Consider the following 22375-nt stretch of genomic DNA (forward strand, 5'->3'; position numbering starts at 1 on the left):
GACTTCCTGCCTAAACAATTTCAAGAGGTATTTTTAATATATCAAATTCATAGAAAGAATAAACCCAGCTTTTGTTTTTAGATGCTCACATAGCTAAAGATTCAGTCCTCTGTTGTGCAGTAAAACTCCTAGGGTGAGATCTCATAGGCCAACTTTGTGCCTGCAGCACTACTTTTTATTGTGACTACATTAAAAAAACCAGTGAAAATAGGGACTGACCATGAATCTCCAACAGACCCTTAATGACCACACTGCACTACTATGTGGTATGATCACATTATTTAGCAACAGGAATAAATCCTAACTTGCTCCTAAACAGACATTTTCATAATTAAATTCAAACTAGTTTATTTCCATGGATAACGTTTCCTATATATCTACATCTGCTTATTAGAACTCTTCTCTGTAGAAATAAATACATGTTGAAATTGGTGTTTTGAGGCATTAAGTCAGTTTAAGTTATATGTTCTCTGTAAGGTGGTACTAGAGACTGAAACATTTTTTCATGCAGGTAAAAAGAAAATTTCTGCTGGAATGAGGATTCCACAACTGCAATATTAGAAAGAACCATTAATCTTCAAAAAGGTATTTCATGTTTACAATGACTTTGTTTCATTTCTCTCTATTTATAAACATCATATCACATATATCATCAATCTAATCTGTTTGATGAGATGACTGGCATCACCTTGGTCAATATTAACCTCTTGGGTCACAACATCTGGATGTTGATCAAAATGAGTCTACATCTGTTTGTTATTTTGTATATGTAGAGAAAATATTGCCTCTTGTCAATTAAATACTTGGCAGCAACTTTTCTTCAGAAAGACACCAGCATTTCTTATGTTATCCTTTACCACAAGTCTCACCCACTCTGCCTTTTAAGAAACCTGCCATAGTCTTTTAAATATGGCATATATCTAGAACCCACGTATCAAAATGGCACAGTGCCATGATTAGCAAGGAATATTGTGGTCAGCAGGAAAAAAAAAAAAAAAGCATTGCTTTCTAACCATTCTCAACAGTTCTAATGCCAGCATAAGCCACTCCTGGCCCTGACTGGTTTTAATTTTGCTTCATATAAGGAGGCAAACATATTTACCAGATGTTGTCCTATACTCCAAAGTTGCCTTCCAAATCTTTGGATAAATTACAGCTAGACTTCAAAGAAGTCTGTTACAATTACCTCTCAGACTTTGTCATTTCGCAATAAAGCCAAAAAGAAAAACTATTGAAAGGTATTGATAAGTATTAGGTATAGCATACAAAATTAAATTGTATTTAAACATTTTGAAACATATTTGGAGCCACAGCTTTCTGCAGCAATGCATTCAGTAAGCCCCTGAGGCCAGTTGTTCAGCTGATGTAAATCAGTGTAGCTTCACTGGCGGCACCGCAGCCACGCCACTTTACACCAGTTTAGGATCTGTCCATTCCAATCTGACCATGGCACTGCTGTTGTGCTTAATTTTTCCCAGTCCACTTGCCAAATGTATCTACATAAATATAGGTACGTGTGTGTGTGTACATATACACATATACACACATGTATGTGCGTGTGTATTCCCTGCTCCCCAAACCTTGCTCTGCTGACCACGTGTGGGTGGTTAGTAAGGGGACAGGGGGGAGCAGCAGCAAGGGCGCTGCATGGAAGGGTCCTGCACAATTTTCTTAAACAAAACCACTTGCTTGAAACTCCTAAAACTTTATCTGAAGAAGAATTGCAGAGTTCACCCCAAAGTGTTCCTGAGGGTTGCTGCGTTTACAGCTCCAGAGGGCTTCCCCCACCAGATGCAGCACAGGCAGGGACCTCCTGTTGTCCTTCCACTTTGTCTCAGCCTGCACTTGGAAAGATCATTTGTAGCAGTGAAAGTGCTACAGGCACCTACAGCTTTTGTGTTCCCTACCCATCACTGCCACAGAGGCTGTTTGCTGAGATGTGCTCTTCTGTTCCCTCTCACATGGACACGTTTCCCTCCGGTCCCAGTGCAGCTCCCTGGGAATCGCCGCCTGCACTACTGATTGTCCAGCACTGCCTTGGGACAGCTGAGAGATGAATGGTCCCTGTCTCCAGCCACTGAAGCCCTGCCTGCTCCTTGGGCTAATCAGATTAAGCTAATAGTATAATCTCATTAATTTTTTAAAATTGGAATCTGTCTTTTTTTAACTTGCGGTACTTTTGTTTGCCTTTCATTGCCTTAAATGAGTCTCTTTATAAAAGCCTAGAGAGCTTGAGGATAAAAATTTTCAAAGAATGCTTTGAAAGTAAGTCTTAAGCTCCAAGTGACTTGGTTGCTTTCTAAATTTTACTGAGCATGGATAACCTCTGGTGAACTACAGTTTTTCAGAGTTTATGGAGTGCTAAGATCACTAAGAAGATTTTAAAACAAGATGAGTGGAATCCACCAGTTTAGCCTGACTTTTTTTTCTTTTTTTTCCAGGCTGAAAAGCAACCTTCCTGGGAAAGAGAAGGGCAAAGGTGTGCTACTACTAACCTCTTGCACTTTCTTACTGGTCTACATCAGGTTCCAGAGATCCTAAGAGTCGTGCCATTTCATCACCAGCTAAACAGTTTCAGCACCCGCTTAAAACACAAATGTCAGCAGCCCTCCCTTACCTGTTGCACAGTCTGGCCCTGTGTAGGGCCGGTAGCAGTCGCAGTGGTAGCTCAGCCACAGGTTGGTGCAGCGTCCCCTGTTCTGACAAGGGTGGGTGTCACACCAGTCCTTTTTAGCACATCCTGTCCTGACATTTAAAGATGACTCGGACGACACATTCTCTGGAGTAATAACGTTCAAGTCTATTTCAATATCCTGAAGACAGCCTACAAATGAAGGTGCAGAATGTATAGTATAGGTGTTAGGCAGAGAGTTGCTGCTAACGTTCCCCGCTGGTAAGCCGCCCAGAAACGTGCTGTGAAATGCAAGCGTCGCAGGATTGCTGTCTATCTTAGCAGACGTTTTATTGAGACATGATTCTACGCAAGAGCTGTCAAGCAAATTTAGGATAACAGCTCTTGCCAAGGTTACCTCCACTGAATGCCACTCTCCATCACTGACATTATGTGGAATGTGCAAAAGAGCCTGTGGCTGATTATTGACTTGCACGGATAGGTGTAAGTAGCCATTCAGTAACTCCAGCTTCGCAAATGTGCTTTTCTCCCCTCGGTAAAACAGAAAAGCAGTTGGCTGCACAGTTTGAAACCTCAGGTTTATGTTGTAGAAAAAATCCTTTTTATGAGTCAGGGGATTCTTCAACAAGAGGAAACTGTTTCCTTGAAAAGAAAACGTGGTTGTTGTTTCACAGCGTATTCCAGTATACCCAGGTGAGCATATGCAGCTGAATCCGTGTTGGCCATTTTTTAAATGTGGGATGCAGATTCCATTGTTTTGGCATTGATGATCAGTACAGCCGTGAAGAACTTCTGTACAGTTCCAGCCACCGTAAAAAATTCCTTCTTTGTCTGCAGGTGGGCAATGGCAAGTGTAATTCCCAGGAAAATTCTCACAGATTCCACCATTTTGGCAAGGATTCATGTAACATTCATTGACGTCTTCATCACAGTGAGTACCTGGAGAATAAACAAAGAATTAGGCGTTCTGGTTTGAATAACTGGAGCCCAAAATAACTCTTTTAATAACGTGTGTTTTATTAAATTATCTTTTATTAGAGGGGAATGCCTTGATAGAACAGATGATTGTCTGACAAGTATAACATGTGTTAAATATAAAATACCATTCATTTGTCATGGTTTCCTTGTGCAGAGTATTATAAAAACACTTTATTGATAATCACACTTTGGAGAAAAGAATCAAACAAATGGACAGTTTTGCTGTGGATAATGTGACAAAATTAAGATAGACATCATCAGATGCAATCAAGAAGTTGTTTCCCACATTTCCCGAGGTAGAAATTTAGAATGCTTTGTGAGGAACTGAATTATTTATCACATACAAAAAACCAAGAATTGTTGCTCTAATTCCTATCCATGATATCATATGCTGATGAGCTGGTGTATGATCTGCTGGTCTTTCCCGCTTTTTCATGTTCATTCAAACAGTATAGAAATTACAGACTAGTAATTTCCTGGTCCCATAGGAAACATCTTGGAGCAACAATCTTGAAGTGAGAGTCACGGGACTTACAAGTGATCCATAACATGGTGGGTCAGACTGAAAAGTGTGTGAACACGCCTGTAAACGTGTGTACAGCCAGCTGCCTATCTGAAGAACAAAATTCCCAGAGTGAGCAGAGAGATGTTAATAAGAAATCCAAAGAGCTTAAATCTACTGATGACCTGGGTAGGATGCAGTGGGATGCCCCCCATCCTCATTGAGTGGGCAGGAGCCACAATTCAGGGTTAGGTGAGTACTGAAGTTACTAACAAATGGCCCACAGTCTCAGTTCTTCCAAATACAAGACATCAGTGACTTCTGCTCTGTCAGCTGTGCTCTTGCTTTGAGGAGAGTTCACTTGGGTTGTGAGGATCTGAGAAAAGCTGTTAGAGGAGTTGGAACCTGTGTGTCCAAGAAGAATATTCCCGGTACTGTGTGTCTACAGTGGAGCTTTTTAAACTCTCCTCTATACAAAATATCAAGTAAGAAAAGATGAAAGGGATATTTTTTTTCAAGTGTCTCAGAGTTTGATCAGTGATGAGAGCACTTCTGCAGAAGATTGGCAATACAGACTCATATTTCTTCTTCTGTATAATGTTTGGCTTCTGGTATATCTGGTAAAAGGAGAGCTCCTCATCTCAACTACCCTGGAATTTGATAGATGTGACCTAAGTAGGTCTGCTGGATCACACTTCACTAAGAAAAACAAATCTGTTCCTCTTGTAAAACTAATCTGTTTACCCCTCTGCACTGTTGTTCATCTGTAGAGTGGTAATTACAGTAACTTCTCCAGGGAGCAATCAAGCAATCAATATGTATGCAATGGGTCAGGGAAAATCTGTTTCTTATCTCCCTTGGAAGCAGTCAAAATATCCAAATACTTTTTTGATAACTCATGCTAAGGGCAGCTCTTAATATTTCCACTTCCCTTCACAGTTATTTTAGAGGAGAAAAAAAAAAAAAAAAAAAAACTTTGCAGTTATTTTTAAAACTACTATCATCACCACAAAGTAAATAGATAAAATTTCATCCATCCCAACATCAAAACTGGTGCCCACAAAGCAGATAATAAGGTATGCTGAGACTCAGAGTTGCAGCTAGGTATGCCAGGCACCACACCTAGATTTACGTACAAATTCACATCAAGCTTCATTTTTACAGCAAAATACAGCCATTTTTCATAGAAAATTACAGAGCAGCATTCAGCCACAACGAATTGCTTCAAATAGCAGTAGATAAGTGTAGTTACTCAGGCTAATTCCTTGCCTGTCCATTTTACTCAATCACAGTTGTAACTAGACCCATCTTGGAGAGTGGCAAGTTACAGGAGAGCCAGAAGGGAAGTGAGAATTGGGTGAGATTTGTTTAAAAGATTAGCCAGAGTGAAGTGGTCATTGCATGTACATAAAAGCATGATCCACTCACTCACCAGTCTTCAATTAGAAGACTTTCCACTTGAAGCTTCATATTATCAAACACAGCTAGTGCTATCTCCCTGGTCTGGCAGTGAGGTTTTACATCAACAGTCTCTCTCTGTTTTCCAGCCAGGCTCATCTTTATTCCAATGTGAGATGTCTATGTATACCTTAATGTGTAGTGGCATCTGGCAGAAATATGTCTCATTGGCTCTGACTTTCTCAAAGTGAAGTGCACTTCCCAAACCGTTCTGACTGGAGGCCAGAACAATGTCTGCTTTGTCCAGTTTGTGGCAATTTCAGTGTTAGCAACTTGTCCTGCTTTTGCTATTCTGCTGTATGAAAAGTGAAGTTACTGTGAGCTGTTTCATGTTTTGGTCAATGTTTTAGTGCATCTCCTGCCCGATATTGCTCCCTTCTCTGCTTTGACGTCGAGGACAACGTGTCCTCAGGTCTTTTATACGAGTCAGTCTTAATATGATGGCTGTAGAAATGCTGGTTTCTTTGGGTTTTTGTGTCAGAGACAAAAATTAGTCCAGCCTACAAGCAGTTGGATCAGGGTGGTACTTAGCCTTGTCATAGAGCTTCAGAGTGGACAGGCTGTGCTTAGGGATTTACAGACTGAGATGCCCTGTTAAACCTTTCATTAACAAATCAGCATAGTGAATGGCTAGGTCCTTAGCTGTTGCATTTTCAGTAATGTGTGATGACTCTCGCCCTGCATTAGTTTATTATCCCATGGCACCTGCCAGACATCCCCTTTGCTTTGCTACTTGTGATCTGAGTCACACTTTGCAATAGTGACTTGCCTCTGGAAAGGATGATACAAATGAATCCAACTTTACAATAATGTTTTAGTGTCTATGTTCTTCTCCGCTTCATCAAATTAGACATAAAATTAATGAATTTATTTAATGAGAATTCTAAACTCTTTTGAAAATAATATATATTTCTATTTTTAAATTTAAATAACAAATTTGACCAAAAAAAAAAATCGCTGTCCAACAAAGAAATAAAATGGGTTTTATGAGGAGGTACACATATTATTGTTAGTGTATTCCTAGACTACGAAAAATGAATATTATGAATAAATAATTAAATGCAAAGTGACTTTCACAGAGCCACTTAAATACTTGCAATTTCAGAAGCATTTCAGTGCTTATCTTTTAGGTAAAGTTACTAAAAATATGCTACAAAGTAATTTTTTTACCAGGTTTTGTATATATATATACACAAATGTATACATTTACATATATAGGCTTACTATTTCATAATAAGATTAGCACAAACCCAAATTTAGGTCACACCAAAAGACAAATAATAAGTGATTTTTTCATATAAAAAATAAATAAATCAGCTCTTCTTGCAGGCAGTGTTGATATTGCTTGTTATCTGCCAATTGCTGTATGAGCAAAGACCACTGTCACTCAAGATGAAAGCACTCTAGATAAAAGGATTAGTCAATATTTATGGAACTGTATAAGCAGTTCAAATAGCTCAGGTTGGAGAAGTTAGCATGTAAAAAAAAAGTATTTTCAAAAGATGTAAGACATACCAAAAGTAAATGTAAGTAGATGTTTCTTTGCAGTGGTTACATGCATTAGCTCAGCTAAGCATATTTGTGTTTTTAAAGCAAAAAGTAAAGTAGAGTCATTCAGCCTTTTCTCTTCTAAACATATTACACACTGACCTAAAACTTCAGATACTGTGAATATCTTTATCACATTTTTATAGACGATTTCTTTTCCAGCCTGTGAAGTTTTAGTCAAAACGGAGATGAAACAGTTCCTTTGAGTCAGTTTTACAGCAACACTCATCTGTCTCCTTTTTTCATTTACACATTATTACTATATGGTGCCTATTTTCCAACTGTTAACCTCTTAATTAAACTCCCTGTTTCAAATTTAGCACAAAAGGTTTCCTGCAGAAGCAAGATGACAAAAGCAATTATTCAAGAATAATTCTGCTAAGCATCACTAATTTTCATTTTGATTAAACACTTATGAAAGTATTATCCAAATTACACTTTTTATACACACACCTTTGGTTAGAAATCTGTTTACAGCCTTTTGCCTTTCCAGCTCCCTGACACTAAATAAATATCAAGCAGGCACAAGCATGCAACCTGGATAGATGCTACACATTCAATACAGTCTAAGTGCACTTACAATTTCACAAAAAATGCACAGACAGTAAATATTTACCTGTAAACATTGTCATTAAAATGATGTAAACTTGTATCCTAGTGGCAACCATCTTTTTGCCAAGGAAAATTTCCGAAAGGAAAAGATTGTTAAGCACTTAAGCAGTCCACAGAGTAAGTTTCTGTAAAATTCACAACAGTTCTTAGTATAAAGGCTTCCTTTCCAGGATTAGCTTGCTCCACTTCTGTACCTGCTGATGTAGTCTGATGGTGTATTTTGCCCAAGCCAGATCAACGAGGCTTAAAGTAAGTCTCATTAAACTGCTTACACAATAGATATGTATCCTATTTAAATTCTTCTTCAGCATGTTCTCCAAGTGTGCTCACACTAAACTTTGTGTTTCCTAGAAAGGCATGTTTTTAGGATACATTCAAAACTGATTTGTCACTTTTTGTTGTTCTACAAGGTGTTGTTTTTTAAGATCTTTTTTTTCTTTCAAAGGGTTTGTTAATCCAGATCAACTCTGGTCGCTGTCATTCAGAGAAACTCTACATCTCAGTAAGCAGATTGAAAAGACCTGAAGTGTGTTTATTTTATAAAATATTTTTGTTCCATTTGCTCTCTTTACCTACTGGAAGTCCATGTCTCTAGATTTTTTTAGTGTGCTAAAGACAGGAAAAAAGTAATTTACCGAAGTATTTTTTTTTATTCAGATCTTGAACAAGACATTCTGATTTGGACCAAATTTAATTAGAGGAAAATAAACTGCATGAGATTTAACTACTTATTTCTGTGAAAAAATTAGCAGCAGACATTATTTTGGGCACATATGTTTATCAATTCCTTCTTTCTCCTTATCTCATTTATTAATTAATTAGGAAATTCCTGACCTTCTGTCAAATTTGATCTTAGGTTGACCGAAAAGACTCATACACAGAATACAATTTTGGATTCCTTTAATTTACAGCTCACAATTGCTTTAATGGAGATGCTCAGAAAACTGCTGCTTCTTCCAGCCTGTGGCACAGGCATTTTTTTCTGTAATACATTCAAGTGCCGTGGGATAAGGGTGTCATCCAGAAGCTTTGAAAGGTAAGCAAGGAAGCTTTAAAAAAAGTTCATGTTGATTAGTAGTGCTTATCAGATGTCCTGTGCTACAGCTTGATGTTGAATACACATTTTATTTTGAATACAAGAAGAAAAATTTGGAGGCTCTCAGTAATAGTCAGTCCTTTAGCAATATGACCTTGATAATATGGCTGAGGTAAGATTATGAACATAAAAACAGTCAACAGGTGGGGATAGACATATGTTATTACAGCTTGGTGACAACGTGGGGCTGATGGCACTCTGAGGCAGAGGAACTTCTTAGCAGGGAATTTAGCAAGTGCCTGAAGCTGTGTCAGAACCACTGGTGGGTTTTTTGAACAAACCTGTCAGGAGCAGCTACTCTAATTACAGTAAGGGTTTGATATAGTCTTTAGTAACATTTCCATATACAAAACAAGGAGAAAAATCTACATGAAACCACCATAAAGTGGGTAAAAAAATTGTGTAATGCTGCCCAGAAAGTAAGTGTCAGAGGTTCCCCATCAAACTGGAAAGCTCCATTGGTTATGGTTTGGGATTATCCAGGGTTTGCTCTGGTTGGTGTTTTCATAAAAGGTGTGGATGTTGGCATAGAAAGCTTGCTTATTAAGTTACCTGATAAAACAGAGTTCAGAGAAACTTTTGATTGTGTTAAAGAAAAAACGACCTTTATAGGTGAACATAAGAAATTGGAGAAATGGCCTGAAAAATATTGCATTCAATTTTGGAAGGGCTCACTCAGTTTCTATAGCCTCAGGCCAGAATAACCAGCAATCAGGGGGAACAATAGTTTCAGTCTACAAAGCCTCAGTCACACCGTGGCAGGAACACTGAGTTCACTTTTAGTTCTGCACTGCAAGGAGGATTTGGAACAACTGGGAAGAGTTCAGGAACTATCACAGGTCTCGAAGACATGGCTGCTGAGGAGAGGTTGACAAAGTAGAGCTGTTCAGTCGAAAGACAAGCAGAGGAAATGGGACACAGTAGCAGTTTTTCAGTGCAGAAAAGAGAGCACGCTGTTCCCTGAGACCACAGTAAACAAGTGAAAAAGTCACAGGTTTGGCCTGCTCGAAGAACATCCAGGTCACACTTTAGGATTTCTATTGATAATAAGACAAAAAAGCCTTCATATAAGATGCTTGCTGGGAGCCATAAGGTCTATTTTGCATCCTTAAAAATTGGCTAGAAGCAAAAGTGCGGTGAGACATGAGCCTACCTTAGACACAGAGATAGTCCAAATAATACCTGCATGTCAGTCTCTTCCAATTCTATTTTTCCCATGTTTCTGTTCCTTCCTTGAATGAAATAATTCCCAGCAACTAAGCTGTAGATACGTCAACCTGTACCTGCACGTATAGGATAGGCATCTATACACATACAGGTGTCAAATGCAAGCAGGAGAGAAACTCAGATTGTATCACACCCTTTAGAATATCCTTTATGGAAGACAAAGAGTTTGCAATAGGGCTCCCTCCACCTGTATTTTACAGTTTTGAAAATGTCTGTTACAAAATCCTACCCCAGGCGCAAACAACTCTTTTCGAGGGTCTCATTAATCCTGAGGCCAGGGGAAAGATCTGGCAGGGCACATATTCTTCAGGGCCCCAGGTCTTAGCAGACAAAAATTCTAACTTTGCCACATCTGTGCAGATAATTTCAAAGAGATAATTACTCCTTGCTGGAAGGAGGAAGTGCACGTTCGTGAGTGAGTAAGCGCAAGGAAATAAATTGACCATCTCTGTGTCATCATAATTAAAACCCATCCTTCTGGGCATAAATCAGTCACCATGGAGGTCAGGAAGGAGGCTTTACTCCTATATATATATCAGTGTAGTGCAAGTGAGGAGTATTTAAATGGAATTTTTTTTTTCTCCTATTTTTATTCAGTAAAGAACTGGCTTACATTCGATACTGAATTTAACGTGACCAGTGATCTGATCTTGTATGGCAATTTCTGTTGCTGTCTTAGCAGGAAAGGCCTGTGTAAAATGAAGAACAGAATATAGGGCAGAGCTGGAGCACATGGAAAATGGGATACTTTTAAAAAGTGGGATAATAAGCATTTGTTAACATAGGGCTAATTGGCACATGATACCTTTCACACAGAACTCTAATTCTGTGAAGTCGTAAGACCTTGCTAGTTATTCCTTTATTGCAGACAAATTCACTATTCTGCCATTTTTCCTCTCGCCATTTCAAATGTATGTATAAAGTTAATACTGGCTAGGAAAAAAAATTAGAACAGAAATAAAGCTGAGTGGCTTGGCTTAATCATTAAATATGTCATTCTAGTTGAGGGATATGGAATTCATAACGTGCTACATTCAGAATGGCATACTGTAATTCAATCTTTTTAAATGTTGCTGGCCTGAAGCTTCATAGACTAGTTTGAATTTTCAGTAAAAATGGATTTTTTTAAAGTAGTAAAAAACCCCAATCCCTTAATCTCTTCAATCATTAAAGGTTTTCTGAGAGCAAAAGTACTTGGAAATGTTTTTCCACTTGTTTCACATGTTTTGTCACACCTAAAATAGTTTTCATTTGAGGGGGAAAAAAAAAAAAAAAAAGAAGAAAATCATGTACACGCTGTAGGTGATTAGTTGTTTAGTGAGATCTGGTGTGTTTATTTTATTTTATAAATATTGGAAACAGCCGGCTGAGTTCAGCTTGGCTTCAGCCCCTGAGTGGATGAGCCAGCCCTTTCCAGAGCCTGCTCCGTAGGCGAAGCCACACGAGAGGTCAGGCACACGCAGCCTAGGAATGGCGAGGGGCCGTGTCCTAGAAGGGCAGCACAGCAAAACTGCTGCTTGTAGCCTACACCTTCATCCCATATTTCAATTTACACAGCCAGCCATGTGGATCCAATTGTAGGATTAGGGTCTGAATCTGGAGTAAAGGAAAAGCTCGTTGAAGAAATATGTCCCTGCATGGCGCTCATTTTCCTTTCATTTCCCTACTCCTAGAGTCAGCTTTATACACAGGTAAAAGAGGCAGCTGCTGTTGCGTTTGACTGATGGAGGTAAGGAAGAAAATGAGATGGTGGCAGCCCAGGTTTCCCAGGCAGGATCCTTCTTGAGTGGGTTTTCTGGCTGCACAAACGTTGTAGCTCTGGCCATGTTGTTGATATGAGACAGGAGAGGAGGGAGAGCACAATTACAGGGTGTGACAGGTTAAAGTGGAAAAAGATGATCTATGAAGGATACCATTAGGAAAGGAAAGAGTAGGTAAGATTTTGGAGACTAAACATATGAAAAAGTAGAGAAAAATGTGAGTGGGGAAACGGAAATAAAAGTACAGAGATCAATGGTACCCCCAAAGATACGTGTGTTGGCATTTCAGACAGCACTGTTGTTAGACACATGGGCATTTATGAGTAGTAAGAGGAGAGAAAGTGTATGGATATGGCCATTAATCTACATAGGACATCTGAGGGATGCTAAGAAAGACTGCACCTCATAGATAAGGTCTACACAGAGATCTGAGAGTGGAGAAAGTAAACCAATTCCAAAGACAAATAACTGGATACAAATTAGAAAAAAACCAGTCCTAGGGTTTGGGGTTCTTTTTTGTAATTGAACAGTCATGTGCACTGGAGCCAATTCCCAAAACAGAGAATTAAGACAGAACCATAGAAAAATTTAGGATGAAAAGGACTTTCAAAGGTTATCATGTGGTCCAGTGCTCCGCTCAAAGGGTCAGGACATCATCCAGACAAGAAATGGTAATAGCAGGTTTAAGATAATTTGTTATTTTATACCTGATTATGGATCAGATATTTAAAAGTCAAAGAAAGATGTTTGGTGTTTTGCTTTCCGGTATGGGGTGGGGGGGCAGGGGGTTGTGGGCTCTTTAAGTTGTAAAAAGAGTATATATAATTCAGGGATTTTTCATGTTTTACCTTTTAGAAAACTGTGGCAAGACTGTCAAATTCAAAGCATTAATGATCTGATTTGCATTTTTTGTAGATTTATGAGCTTGTACATACAGATGATGTGTGCGCATTTGAACTGAAGTATATCCAGAGGGATCTTAAAACAACTAATACCTTTGAGTTGTTTAATTAGATCACACAAGGTCATGTTTCATTGCCTTGAAAATCTGTTTGGAGCATATGATTCACATTGGAATTAGAAAACAAATTAATTTTCCATCCTACAAACACTTAAGGGCTTTAAAAGAGTGGCTGTTGTTGATGAACACTTCCACTGAGAAATGTTCGCTGTGTCTAGTCTCCCCTAAAAGGGATTTTCTACCTTGTCTCTTGTTGGCTGTTTTCTATTTGTTTTAACTGAGTTAGGCAAGCACAGCCACTGTGCTGTCTAGTGTGAAACGGCTTCTGCCCAGGAAATGGTGCTTTGAAAAAATTTCAGTCATTTGCAAGATTTTCTCATTTTGCTATAAGTGATGTGAATCTCCACAACGCGCAAAAGTGACTGTATTTGCATAACTTCATTGTCAGTCCTTATTGAAACAAACTGAAAAAGCCAGTAGGCCAGAAAATCATAATTTTAATAGGGCTTATAGAGCTTAATTGGGAATGGAGACCTGAGAATAGAAAAAATATAAAATATGAACGTGTGAATGCACATAACGTGTTTATGCTCTGTGTATTTTGAGCTGTGCATAGCATAGCTGTATAAAAATCACAGATATGATCTGTCTCTATGCTATGTATAATTACATTTCTCTATTCCAACAGTATATATTTCTACATAATTTATTATCAATTTAAATATGGGGAAAAAACAAGCTTTTTTACACTGACCTATCCACTTTTTTCTTTTTTTTTTCTTTTTTTTTCTTTTTTTTTTTTTTAAGGCAATTACTCTACATGGTGTGTGTTTTCTTCTCTGTGTAAATAGCTGTGAGTTGCTGTAGAGCAGATGTAGATGCAGAAGACCCTGGACTTCGAACTGGGATCTTTCAGGCCAATTCTGTATGAATGGTAATGGCAGGAGAGATCAAACCTCTTTTCACAGCAGCAGGGCTCATTTCCTTCATTCTCTGCAGTTTTAGTCCTTTTGTAGTGTGAAAACTCATCCCAGTGATGGCTTTGTTTATCCAAGGTTTCCTATGCTTAACTCATCTTGAAGCTGGGAAGCTTGAGACCCAAACTAGCTTCATTTTTGTTAGGTCACCTAACAATCCCGATAGAAATGGCACAGCATGGACTTCAGCTAAGACTGTGTGTGCTTTCCATGATCTGCTGGCAGTCTTATGGGGGATTTCCTAGATATAGGAATGTGATTTAGCTAGATTAAATCTAGTTTTTCTATGTCTTTATGTATTACAGTTAGCTCCTGTACCTGTGCAGACGTGTTCACAGTACAGCATTTAAATAGTTTTCTTTATTTGATATGATAGGTAGTGATTTACCATGATGTTTTGGCCTCACAAACAGGCCTAATAACAGATTCTGAACCCTCTTTGTTAAGAAAAAATAGTGCCCACAGGACAAAACCTACAGCCATAATTGTATTGATCATTATGATTCTCTGTATTAGTGTCATGTTGTTAGCACAGCCAGACTCGAAGAATTACAGCAGTGGGAGAGCAATCTGAGTCAGATCTACCAAATCTACTTCTAGCAGTTAATTATCAGCATAAATTAGCTGTTCATGCTAGGGTTTTTTCTTCTCTCCAAGACTTCTTATTGAAAGTGCAAAGTTCATTGTCAGCCAGGGAAGGAGCGTGCCTTCCTTAGTCTGGTTCTCCTCACCCAATCAGCAGAAGTCCTTTTCTAAGTTAATTCAAATATTTTTAAAGGGATCAGCGCCCAGGTCATCAGTAAAAGGCTAGCTTAACTTCTTTGAAATCCTCCTTGTACCTGAAAAAATCAGTCCAGGTGCTAAACAGAAGCAGGTTGTGCCTTACTGTAGTCACCTCAGAGTTTATTTCAAACAGTGAAAATGAACAGACGTAAAAATACTGGGTTTTATCAATTGCTCCTCCTATTGGCAAACACTGAATAATTAAGAGCTAGATGCTACAGGGAACAATTAATGTAAGAGCTTTTATGTAGTATATCACATAATATTAGTTTTGGTGCTCACTTTATCAGCTTATTTTTATTACTCAAAACCCAAACATACTCTTTATGTCCTTGAGAAGACCTTAGACTTGGGACCCATCAATGATGATTAACTGTAAAACTCCTGAATCCAATCCAACAAAAGAATTCAAGTGTGTTTTTTTTTTAATTTATTATCAATTAAAATGGGAGTTTTATATATGTGTATACAAAATTAGAAAGAGTTCCTTATGCACCAAAGAGTTTGCACTGCCATTCAGAGGGACCTCAACTGGCTGGAGAAAACAGAATGCACCAAAGAGTTTGCACTGCCATTCAGAGGGACCTCAACAGGCTGGAGAAAACAGTCAATCTTCAGGAAGCTCATGAAATTCTGCAAAAGGGACTCAGCGAGCCCTGGGCACAGTTAAGCCCATCCCCCAGTACACGGTGGGGTCCAGCTGGCTGGAAAGCAGCTTTGCCATGCTCTGAGCAGGCTGGGTGTGAGGCAGCAGTGCCCTGGAAGCAAGGAGGGCCAGCAGCCTCCTGGGCTGTGTTAGGAATCGTGTTGCCAGCAGGTCAAGGGAGGTGATTCCTCACCTCTGCTCAGCACCAGTGAGACCACACCAAGTCCATGTCTGGGCCACCCAGGTACAAGAAAGAAGCAGACATACTGGAGCAGATCCGGGAAAAGTCCGTGAAGGTGATTTAAGGGATTGGAAAATCTGTCATGGGGAGAGGCTGAGGGAGTTTGGGTTGTTGAGAAGTTGAAACGAAAGCCAATTTCAAAGGCAGGAGACAGCCTTCAAGAAAAAGAGATATATAAACTTCTTCCCAAATCACCTGTTCCTTCCCCTTGAAGAATTATGTATTGCCTGACCTTGCAAATGTGATTGCTCTCATGGGTGGAATTCTTCTTAAGACTTGATTCCGTAAGTGTGAGAGTCTCAGTTGTATAGATATCCTGCTTTTAAATTTAAAATGCTGAATGTTGTTAAATAATTCTTTGTAACAGCTACAGATGGGAAATATGACACATAATCGTGCTGTAGAAGTTAAGAATATTTGGGTTCTCTACTCCATCCCCCCCTGTATATAGGCTTGGCAGCGTTAACTCAGGAAGGTTTAGAAGATTATGTGTACATGACAGCCCTGAGGATTTCCATCATTGTGATTTTCCTTCCAACTCTTTTTTTGAAGAGCATAATGACCTATGACAACTAAGCTTTATTCTCTGTGGAGTCTGACATTGCTTCTGTTTAATGGATCAGACAGTTTGTGATACATCAGTGCTAGACACTTTCTTCCCCACGTCAACCTAGGGTACCTCTCCAATATTTCCCATCTGTGTTGACCTGTGTGATCAAGAGGTCATGTCCTGAAGTCAAACCCAGAATCGAAACACTCACTTCTACCACGGGCCAGACTATTAATGTAACCCATTTAATTTGCATCAAGTTGGAACTTGACATTCAATTTCTCTGTCCAGAAGCAATTATTTTTAAAGGAACACGCCAACAATATTGCTTGGCTTAGAATAGCAAAAGTTCAAAAGGGTAAAAAACATTTCACACCATAAATAAAGAATTGATTATACTTGAAAACAAAGTTTGTAATTACTACTGACATTTCTGAGCCTAGATGAGGTGCCTTTTATGCTTTAAAAACTGATGTCACTTATGCCACTGGCATTATGGGAACCTTATGTAAGGGTCTGAAATAGTCCTGTGCTGGTATTTCAGGTACAAAGTGGAAAACACGAACACTTTTGCATGATGCTTGGGTCAAAAACTTACTTTTTGTCAACAGAGGGTGCAAAATTCCTTGTGGGTGCCTCCTTTTACCTCCATAGCTCCATCAGCGGGACAAGGGACATAGTAAGTCAAATTCTTAATTTGTTATTCTTCTTGTGTGAAAACCAAGCCTCCAGGGTGCCAACAAATCTTAAGTAGGAATAGCCTGTCTGGATCATCGAATTACTCTTTTTTACTTAAAACAGTGCTGGTTTTTTCCATAGCTTTTACCTCCCTGGGTGGACTTTGCGTGACTGGCTGCAGACCAATATCCCTGAATTCCATGTGGAAGATCCTGCTAATCAAATCGTGTGGTGCAAAAGCTAAAAATTTACACTAAGAATTTGGATTAGCAAACAGTGTTCATCACAAATTCTTTGAGAAATAGCATCTTCCAGATCAGGCTGTAATGACAGTGTTGAAATATCAGCTAAAGCTAGAATTTGCTGATGTCTAGCAGATGCTAGACATGGACAGTATTTCATGCTCCCTCTACTGGCTCACAGGAACAGAAGTGTACAGGGAACTTATTTCTCAGAACTCCCAGAGCTGTGCTGGTACCAAAATGCTGATAATAGTTTTAAAAAAATTGCGTATTTTCACACATTAGGGCAGTTTATACTTTTTTAGGAGATTAATGCAGATAGCATTTCACCAAGCAAGGCATTTTACCAAGAGTAAACAAACAATGCCATCCCACTGCTGTGGGTTACTTGGGGAGGTTTATATGTGAGAAATGGTATTTCAAAGGCATGTAAAAATCTGCAAGTGTGAAAACAGAATAGCTAAACTACATAAAAACTGTAACCTATACAAGAGTGAAGTGATGAATGGCATTATACCATTTATATTTGATGCCATAGCAATTTAACAGCAGCCTGCATACTTTGAGTAAGTTTTCTGATACATCTTAACTTTTTATTTCAATGTAGGTCAATATTGCTTTCCTAACAAATATAGACAGGTTTGGCATGCAAACGCCATGCATTTCCCACTGCCACAAGCCATGCAATTAAAATAATTATTCAGTAATGGAGACCAACATAAACTCTGCTTATTAAGCAGCATACTCGTGGCATGCTGCAAATTTTGCAGCAAGGAATGAAGACAAATCTTTTGTTTCTACCACAAAGCAATCCAACCAGAAAACTGTGCCCTTCAAAATAGAAAAGAGGCAAATTGTGGACTTTTTTAACTAAGGATCACAGAAAGGCTTTCTAAAAGCAGAGCAAAAAAGTACTCTGAAGTAGTATTGTGTAAGTAGTAGCATATATGTATTTGTATGTGAATTAACACATATATGTGTGTGAACACACATTTATACGTACATTCATATGGTTCAGAACTACTAGCCCATGTCCTATTTCTGACTGAACTCCTCCAGCTTCTGCAATGTCACTCCTGAATTCCTCTGTTATGGGAAGGAGAGAGAAGTAATGCCTCTTAAATGTTTGGTTGTATAATTTACTGTATTTCCAATAAACTGGATTTTAACGGGGTTCACAATGGTGACATTATTAAGGCTGGTTTTGAAATCATCTGTTGAGCAAAACATTGAACTATTAAATTGGGTCATTTTGTTTATCGCTTGACATTTGACCTTAAATATTCCATAAATTAGAATGTATTGAGAAAGTAAAATACATTAGTCCCATAGCACAAGTCCTCTATTAGTGCCTACTTGTTAAGCACTTTCTCTAGACTAGTGAAAGCTGTATGATGTGTAGATTTAAAGAAAATTCCTTTCTGAATGGAGAAAAGTTGTGCATCTGCCTGAATTTGCAATTTGACTGTAATTCAACAAGAGCAATGTAGGCTTACACAAAGCAGTGCTAAAAAGCACATGCTGTAAAGTAGCTGCTGAGATGGACAATCAAATTCTTTAGAAGATGAGCAAAGTTCTGCTGTCAGTTTACTCTGTGCAATACCTTTGATTTCACCAGGGTTTGGGACCACTTTCTTTCATTAGTGATTGTCTTTGCCATGGGATGCAGAGCAAGGTGTTGGTCTGGGGGAAAACAAGCAAGAAATGAAAAGACCAGAGAGATTCTTCCACAGGGAAAGATTGATCTGAGCAGGTTCACAAGCTCAGTCAAGAGGAGAATATAAATATCTGAAGTATGCCAATTAAAAAGGCTAGTAAAGGTTTATTCACAAATTTAAGAAAGAAATCAAAAAAGAAAGTAGGCAGTGCCTGAAGAGGACACCAGAAGGAAAATTCTTACTGAATAGACTAGATTTAACAACTAGTTAATCATATGATGGAATGACCCACCAGTCAGGAAAATAATAGGTACTTGAAAGCATTATCCTACTGCCAAACAATGTACAACTGCCTTTTTTGTTTGTTTGTTTTTGAAAGCATTTTCTACCAGGTACTGGACAAACAGATTTGTTAAATCTAAGGACGTTATCTGTCTGTGTGTTGCAGAGCATCTGGGAGCTTATGGATTAAAAGCCATTCATCCCCTCCTCCTTCCCTTCAAGGAAAAAAAGCTTTCCATGCTAAAAAGTGTTTATGTGCAACAATGTTTAACACAGAGAGATGTGCCAGATTCAAAATATCCACTGCTTGCAGGCTCTGTCAATCACAGTGGACTCCATTATACAACTTAACATATCAGTGCAGCTAGAGAAAATAGATCATAGCAATGATGGATCAGCTGTCAAATTTTAAAGAATAAAACTCTATACGTGTTCTAAAGATAATATTGGTAGATGCTTCCTAATGTTTTAATTTCATATATTTCTAACTCAAAAAACACCCCAAAATATCTGACATTTATGCATTCTTTTAGTGCTGAATAATGCAGAAGAGAGGGCTGCAATCTCTTCGCGTTTCCAGTTGCAACTTGCAACTTTCTCATGTAATACATACTTATCATTAAAAAATATACATAGGTATATCAGGGCTCTAAGTATCATTCTCAGTGTTGCAAACCAGGTTTGGGAACTATCTGTAAAGACTTATCATGAAAAGCCCAAGAGCTCATTTCCTAATAATCATGGTTCAGCATTCACATAATTTTAACATAGATTGTCATTACCAGTAAAAATACTCTTCTGTCAAAATATTCCCTTGTACAATATGAATAATAGCAACAAGCTGAAATTTTCAACAAGGCTGAATTTTATTTCATTAAAAGGAGTCCTCTGCATAGTTAATGCCTGTGCCAGGTGCATATTTTGTTTCTAGGATCTGAAACTATTTCAGTCTCTACTTGGAGCACATTAAATAAGGTAACTGGATCTGATAATGATGTACAAATACATCCTCCCTGGGCTGTGAGACTCCACCGTTCACTGAAGTAATGGCATTCCTTATGATTGTATTGGACCTCATTCTGTGTTTTCTGCACTGGGGATAATGCTTACACAAATGTTCGGATTTTAGTGAGGCGAAACCCAAGCTGCAGAACATTGTAAATACAGAAATGTAATCAGGTGGTATCAGTATCACTTAAAGACATATGCTGCTCTTTCCTCAAGTGCTTCTCACTAAGCCAGAATTCTTTAACCAGTGATAAGTAATCATTACAACTACAGTCAGTGCATTTAAGCAATTGCTCTCGCAGTCCACTGCCATGCAGGAGGCAAGGTAAGTCATAAGAAGATTAATTTTTGCAAAAGAAAAAAAAAGCTATTAGGCTTTCATAAAGTGTCTCAAGATATGGGCTGTTAAGGAAAGAGCTGTCATGAAAAACACAAGTTAGTCTTAGTTGCTGTGGTGATTTATATGGTGGAAGAACGTAAAAATTACACTTTCTTTCACTAAATGGTATTTCTTACAATTGTTCAAGAGGACCACTACCTGCAGTAGAAATGAAATTGGAATGCTCCAATGGTTTTCCAATGGTAACTGATAAAAGAATGGCAAATTCATAAGTTCTTCCAGCTATAGCCTAATTTCAGTGCTGCTCACAATGTTCTGAGTTATGCTGCCTTTTTATGGCCATTACCCTACAGAGTGCGTGAACTGTGAACCCAGCCTCAGCTTTCCTTCTGGGGAGTGTCCAGAGAAAGACTAATCAGACTAACCTAACAGTGAGCTTGGTCTGGGAGTTAGGCACGTGAGAAATTGTTCATGCTTATTGCAAAGAAAACAGTTTGATCCTCAATAAAGGAACAAACAAGAAACTACTGAGAACGCTGCATTCTTGGGGTCTGAAAGCATTTGGCTCTCCCTGGAGTAGACCATAGACCAGGGCTAAAGGATACACTTTGTCTTTTAAAGAGAGTATTCTGACCATTTCCAAAAATTAAGAATAAAAGGGAGAAGGAAGAACTCTGTGACAGTAGAGGGGCAAACTGAGAAAGAACCAATTCTGACAATGTGATCATCTCCTTACCAGGATGCTACTGATAGAAGAAATGTTAGATGGTATTAGTGGATAGAATCATTAAAAGCTTGTCCAAATGTTCTTTCAAGATCAGGGGCTTTAGAAGAGATGGAAAAAGTACTTTAAAGTCCTAATTGTCTGTTTTGTGCAGGGTTTTTACAGGCAGTAAGTGCCTGCCAGGCCCTGAGGGCATCCTGTGTTGGTACAGCCTTTGACTGGGCTGGCCATGTAATGCTGGAGCTTCGACACTGACTGGGAGCAGTGAGAAGAGGTCCTCCTCCTCCTTCCCCGTGTGCTTTTGAACACAGGAATACATGGAGATCACAGAGGCTGGGGCAGAGATGGGGCAGCACTGTAGAAATCTCTCCAGGAAAGCAATAACTTCTTTCCCATGCTCAGAAAACAGCTACACTTCTTCATGTTTTGCTGCACAACTGCCTGATACCACCGAGCCGATTTTGTAAGGGAGCATTTCACAGCAGACTAACAAAAAAGGGATCCTGTACTGATTGTGAACCGAATTTGGGCAGCAAAGGTGTATGTTTGCATATCAAACATAGCCTGTGAGAGGTTCCAGAGTGGTAAGAAGCCCAGAGGAAGAGATCTCAAGACCTAACGCTGTTTTTCAGCAATTTCATGTGTGCAGCATTAACTAACTTTGAATGGGTACTTGATGGTAACAACATTTTCCTTCTTGAAACTTTGCTTGTATGGGAAGATTAGTTAGCTAACAGTACTTCCAAACCTCTTAATTTTGAATATGCATGCCTGTCTTGCTTGCAGGGGAAGCCTGAGTCCCACTGAAAAGAGGACCTGTGCTCTTGAAAGCTTCTTAACTTGAAAATTGTATTTTTTCTCTCTGTCTTTTGCTTTTTTATTCTCATTCTTTCCTTGAACAGCCTTGTCTTATTCTAAAGTCTCAGAATGAAGAGAAAATAACCTTTTAAACTGTGATGACAGGTCATGAAATAAAATGAATTAACCTGGTTAATGGAGGAATGATTGACTACCATGGTGTGAACAGCTGAAGGACAGACAAGGAAATAAAGGAAAAAAATATAATTGGGAGTTTGGAGGTGAGATCTTTGCTATTCAACTCCTTGATTTCATTTTTGTAAGTCACATTGCTTTATATATCTAAGGACAGCAGCTGTATGATTGTGGTAAGGAAAGAGATTAAAAATAAAGAAAATATATAATTATTTTTATAATTATAAAAATATATGTATGTATTTTAGGTTTCCCAGGTAGTGGTAGTTAGTTAGTGGTAATATGCCCACTATCCTACTCATAAATAATATTTCTGTCTGTACCATACTGTGACAGGCCAGGGGAGAGGAGGATGGCTGGTTGAGACAGTCTGTCCTGCCGTCTGCTGGGTGGTTCTGCCCATAGCAGCACCTAAAGGCATGCAGGGAAATGGAAGCCTGATGCCCTGTGTGCTCCTATGTTTCTGTCACCCTGGCTTC

General features: G+C 38.7%; 1 protein-coding gene and 1 long non-coding RNA gene across 3 annotated transcripts in view; one reads left to right on the top strand and one right to left on the bottom strand.

The window, feature by feature from the left end:
- The window catches only part of CRB1 (crumbs cell polarity complex component 1), a 99796-nt gene that overhangs the window by 36798 nt on the left and 40623 nt on the right, over window positions 1–22375 (bottom strand). For both annotated transcript variants that reach the window (XM_050306975.1, XM_050306974.1), the window contains exon 6: window positions 2618–3571. In XM_050306975.1, the coding sequence (XP_050162932.1) occupies window positions 2618–3571 (954 nt within the window). The remainder of the gene's footprint in view (window positions 1–2617; window positions 3572–22375) is intronic.
- LOC126635600 (uncharacterized) lies at window positions 3526–21957 on the top strand. The gene is made up of 3 exons (XR_007627750.1): window positions 3526–3563; window positions 8642–8766; window positions 21867–21957. It is a non-coding gene; the product is annotated as an uncharacterized LOC126635600 (long non-coding RNA).

The sequence above is a fragment of the Myiozetetes cayanensis genome, unplaced genomic scaffold, assembly GCF_022539395.1.
Source record: "Myiozetetes cayanensis isolate MyiCay16 unplaced genomic scaffold, myiCay2020 scf12, whole genome shotgun sequence".
NCBI classification, from domain to species: domain Eukaryota; kingdom Metazoa; phylum Chordata; class Aves; order Passeriformes; family Tyrannidae; genus Myiozetetes; species Myiozetetes cayanensis.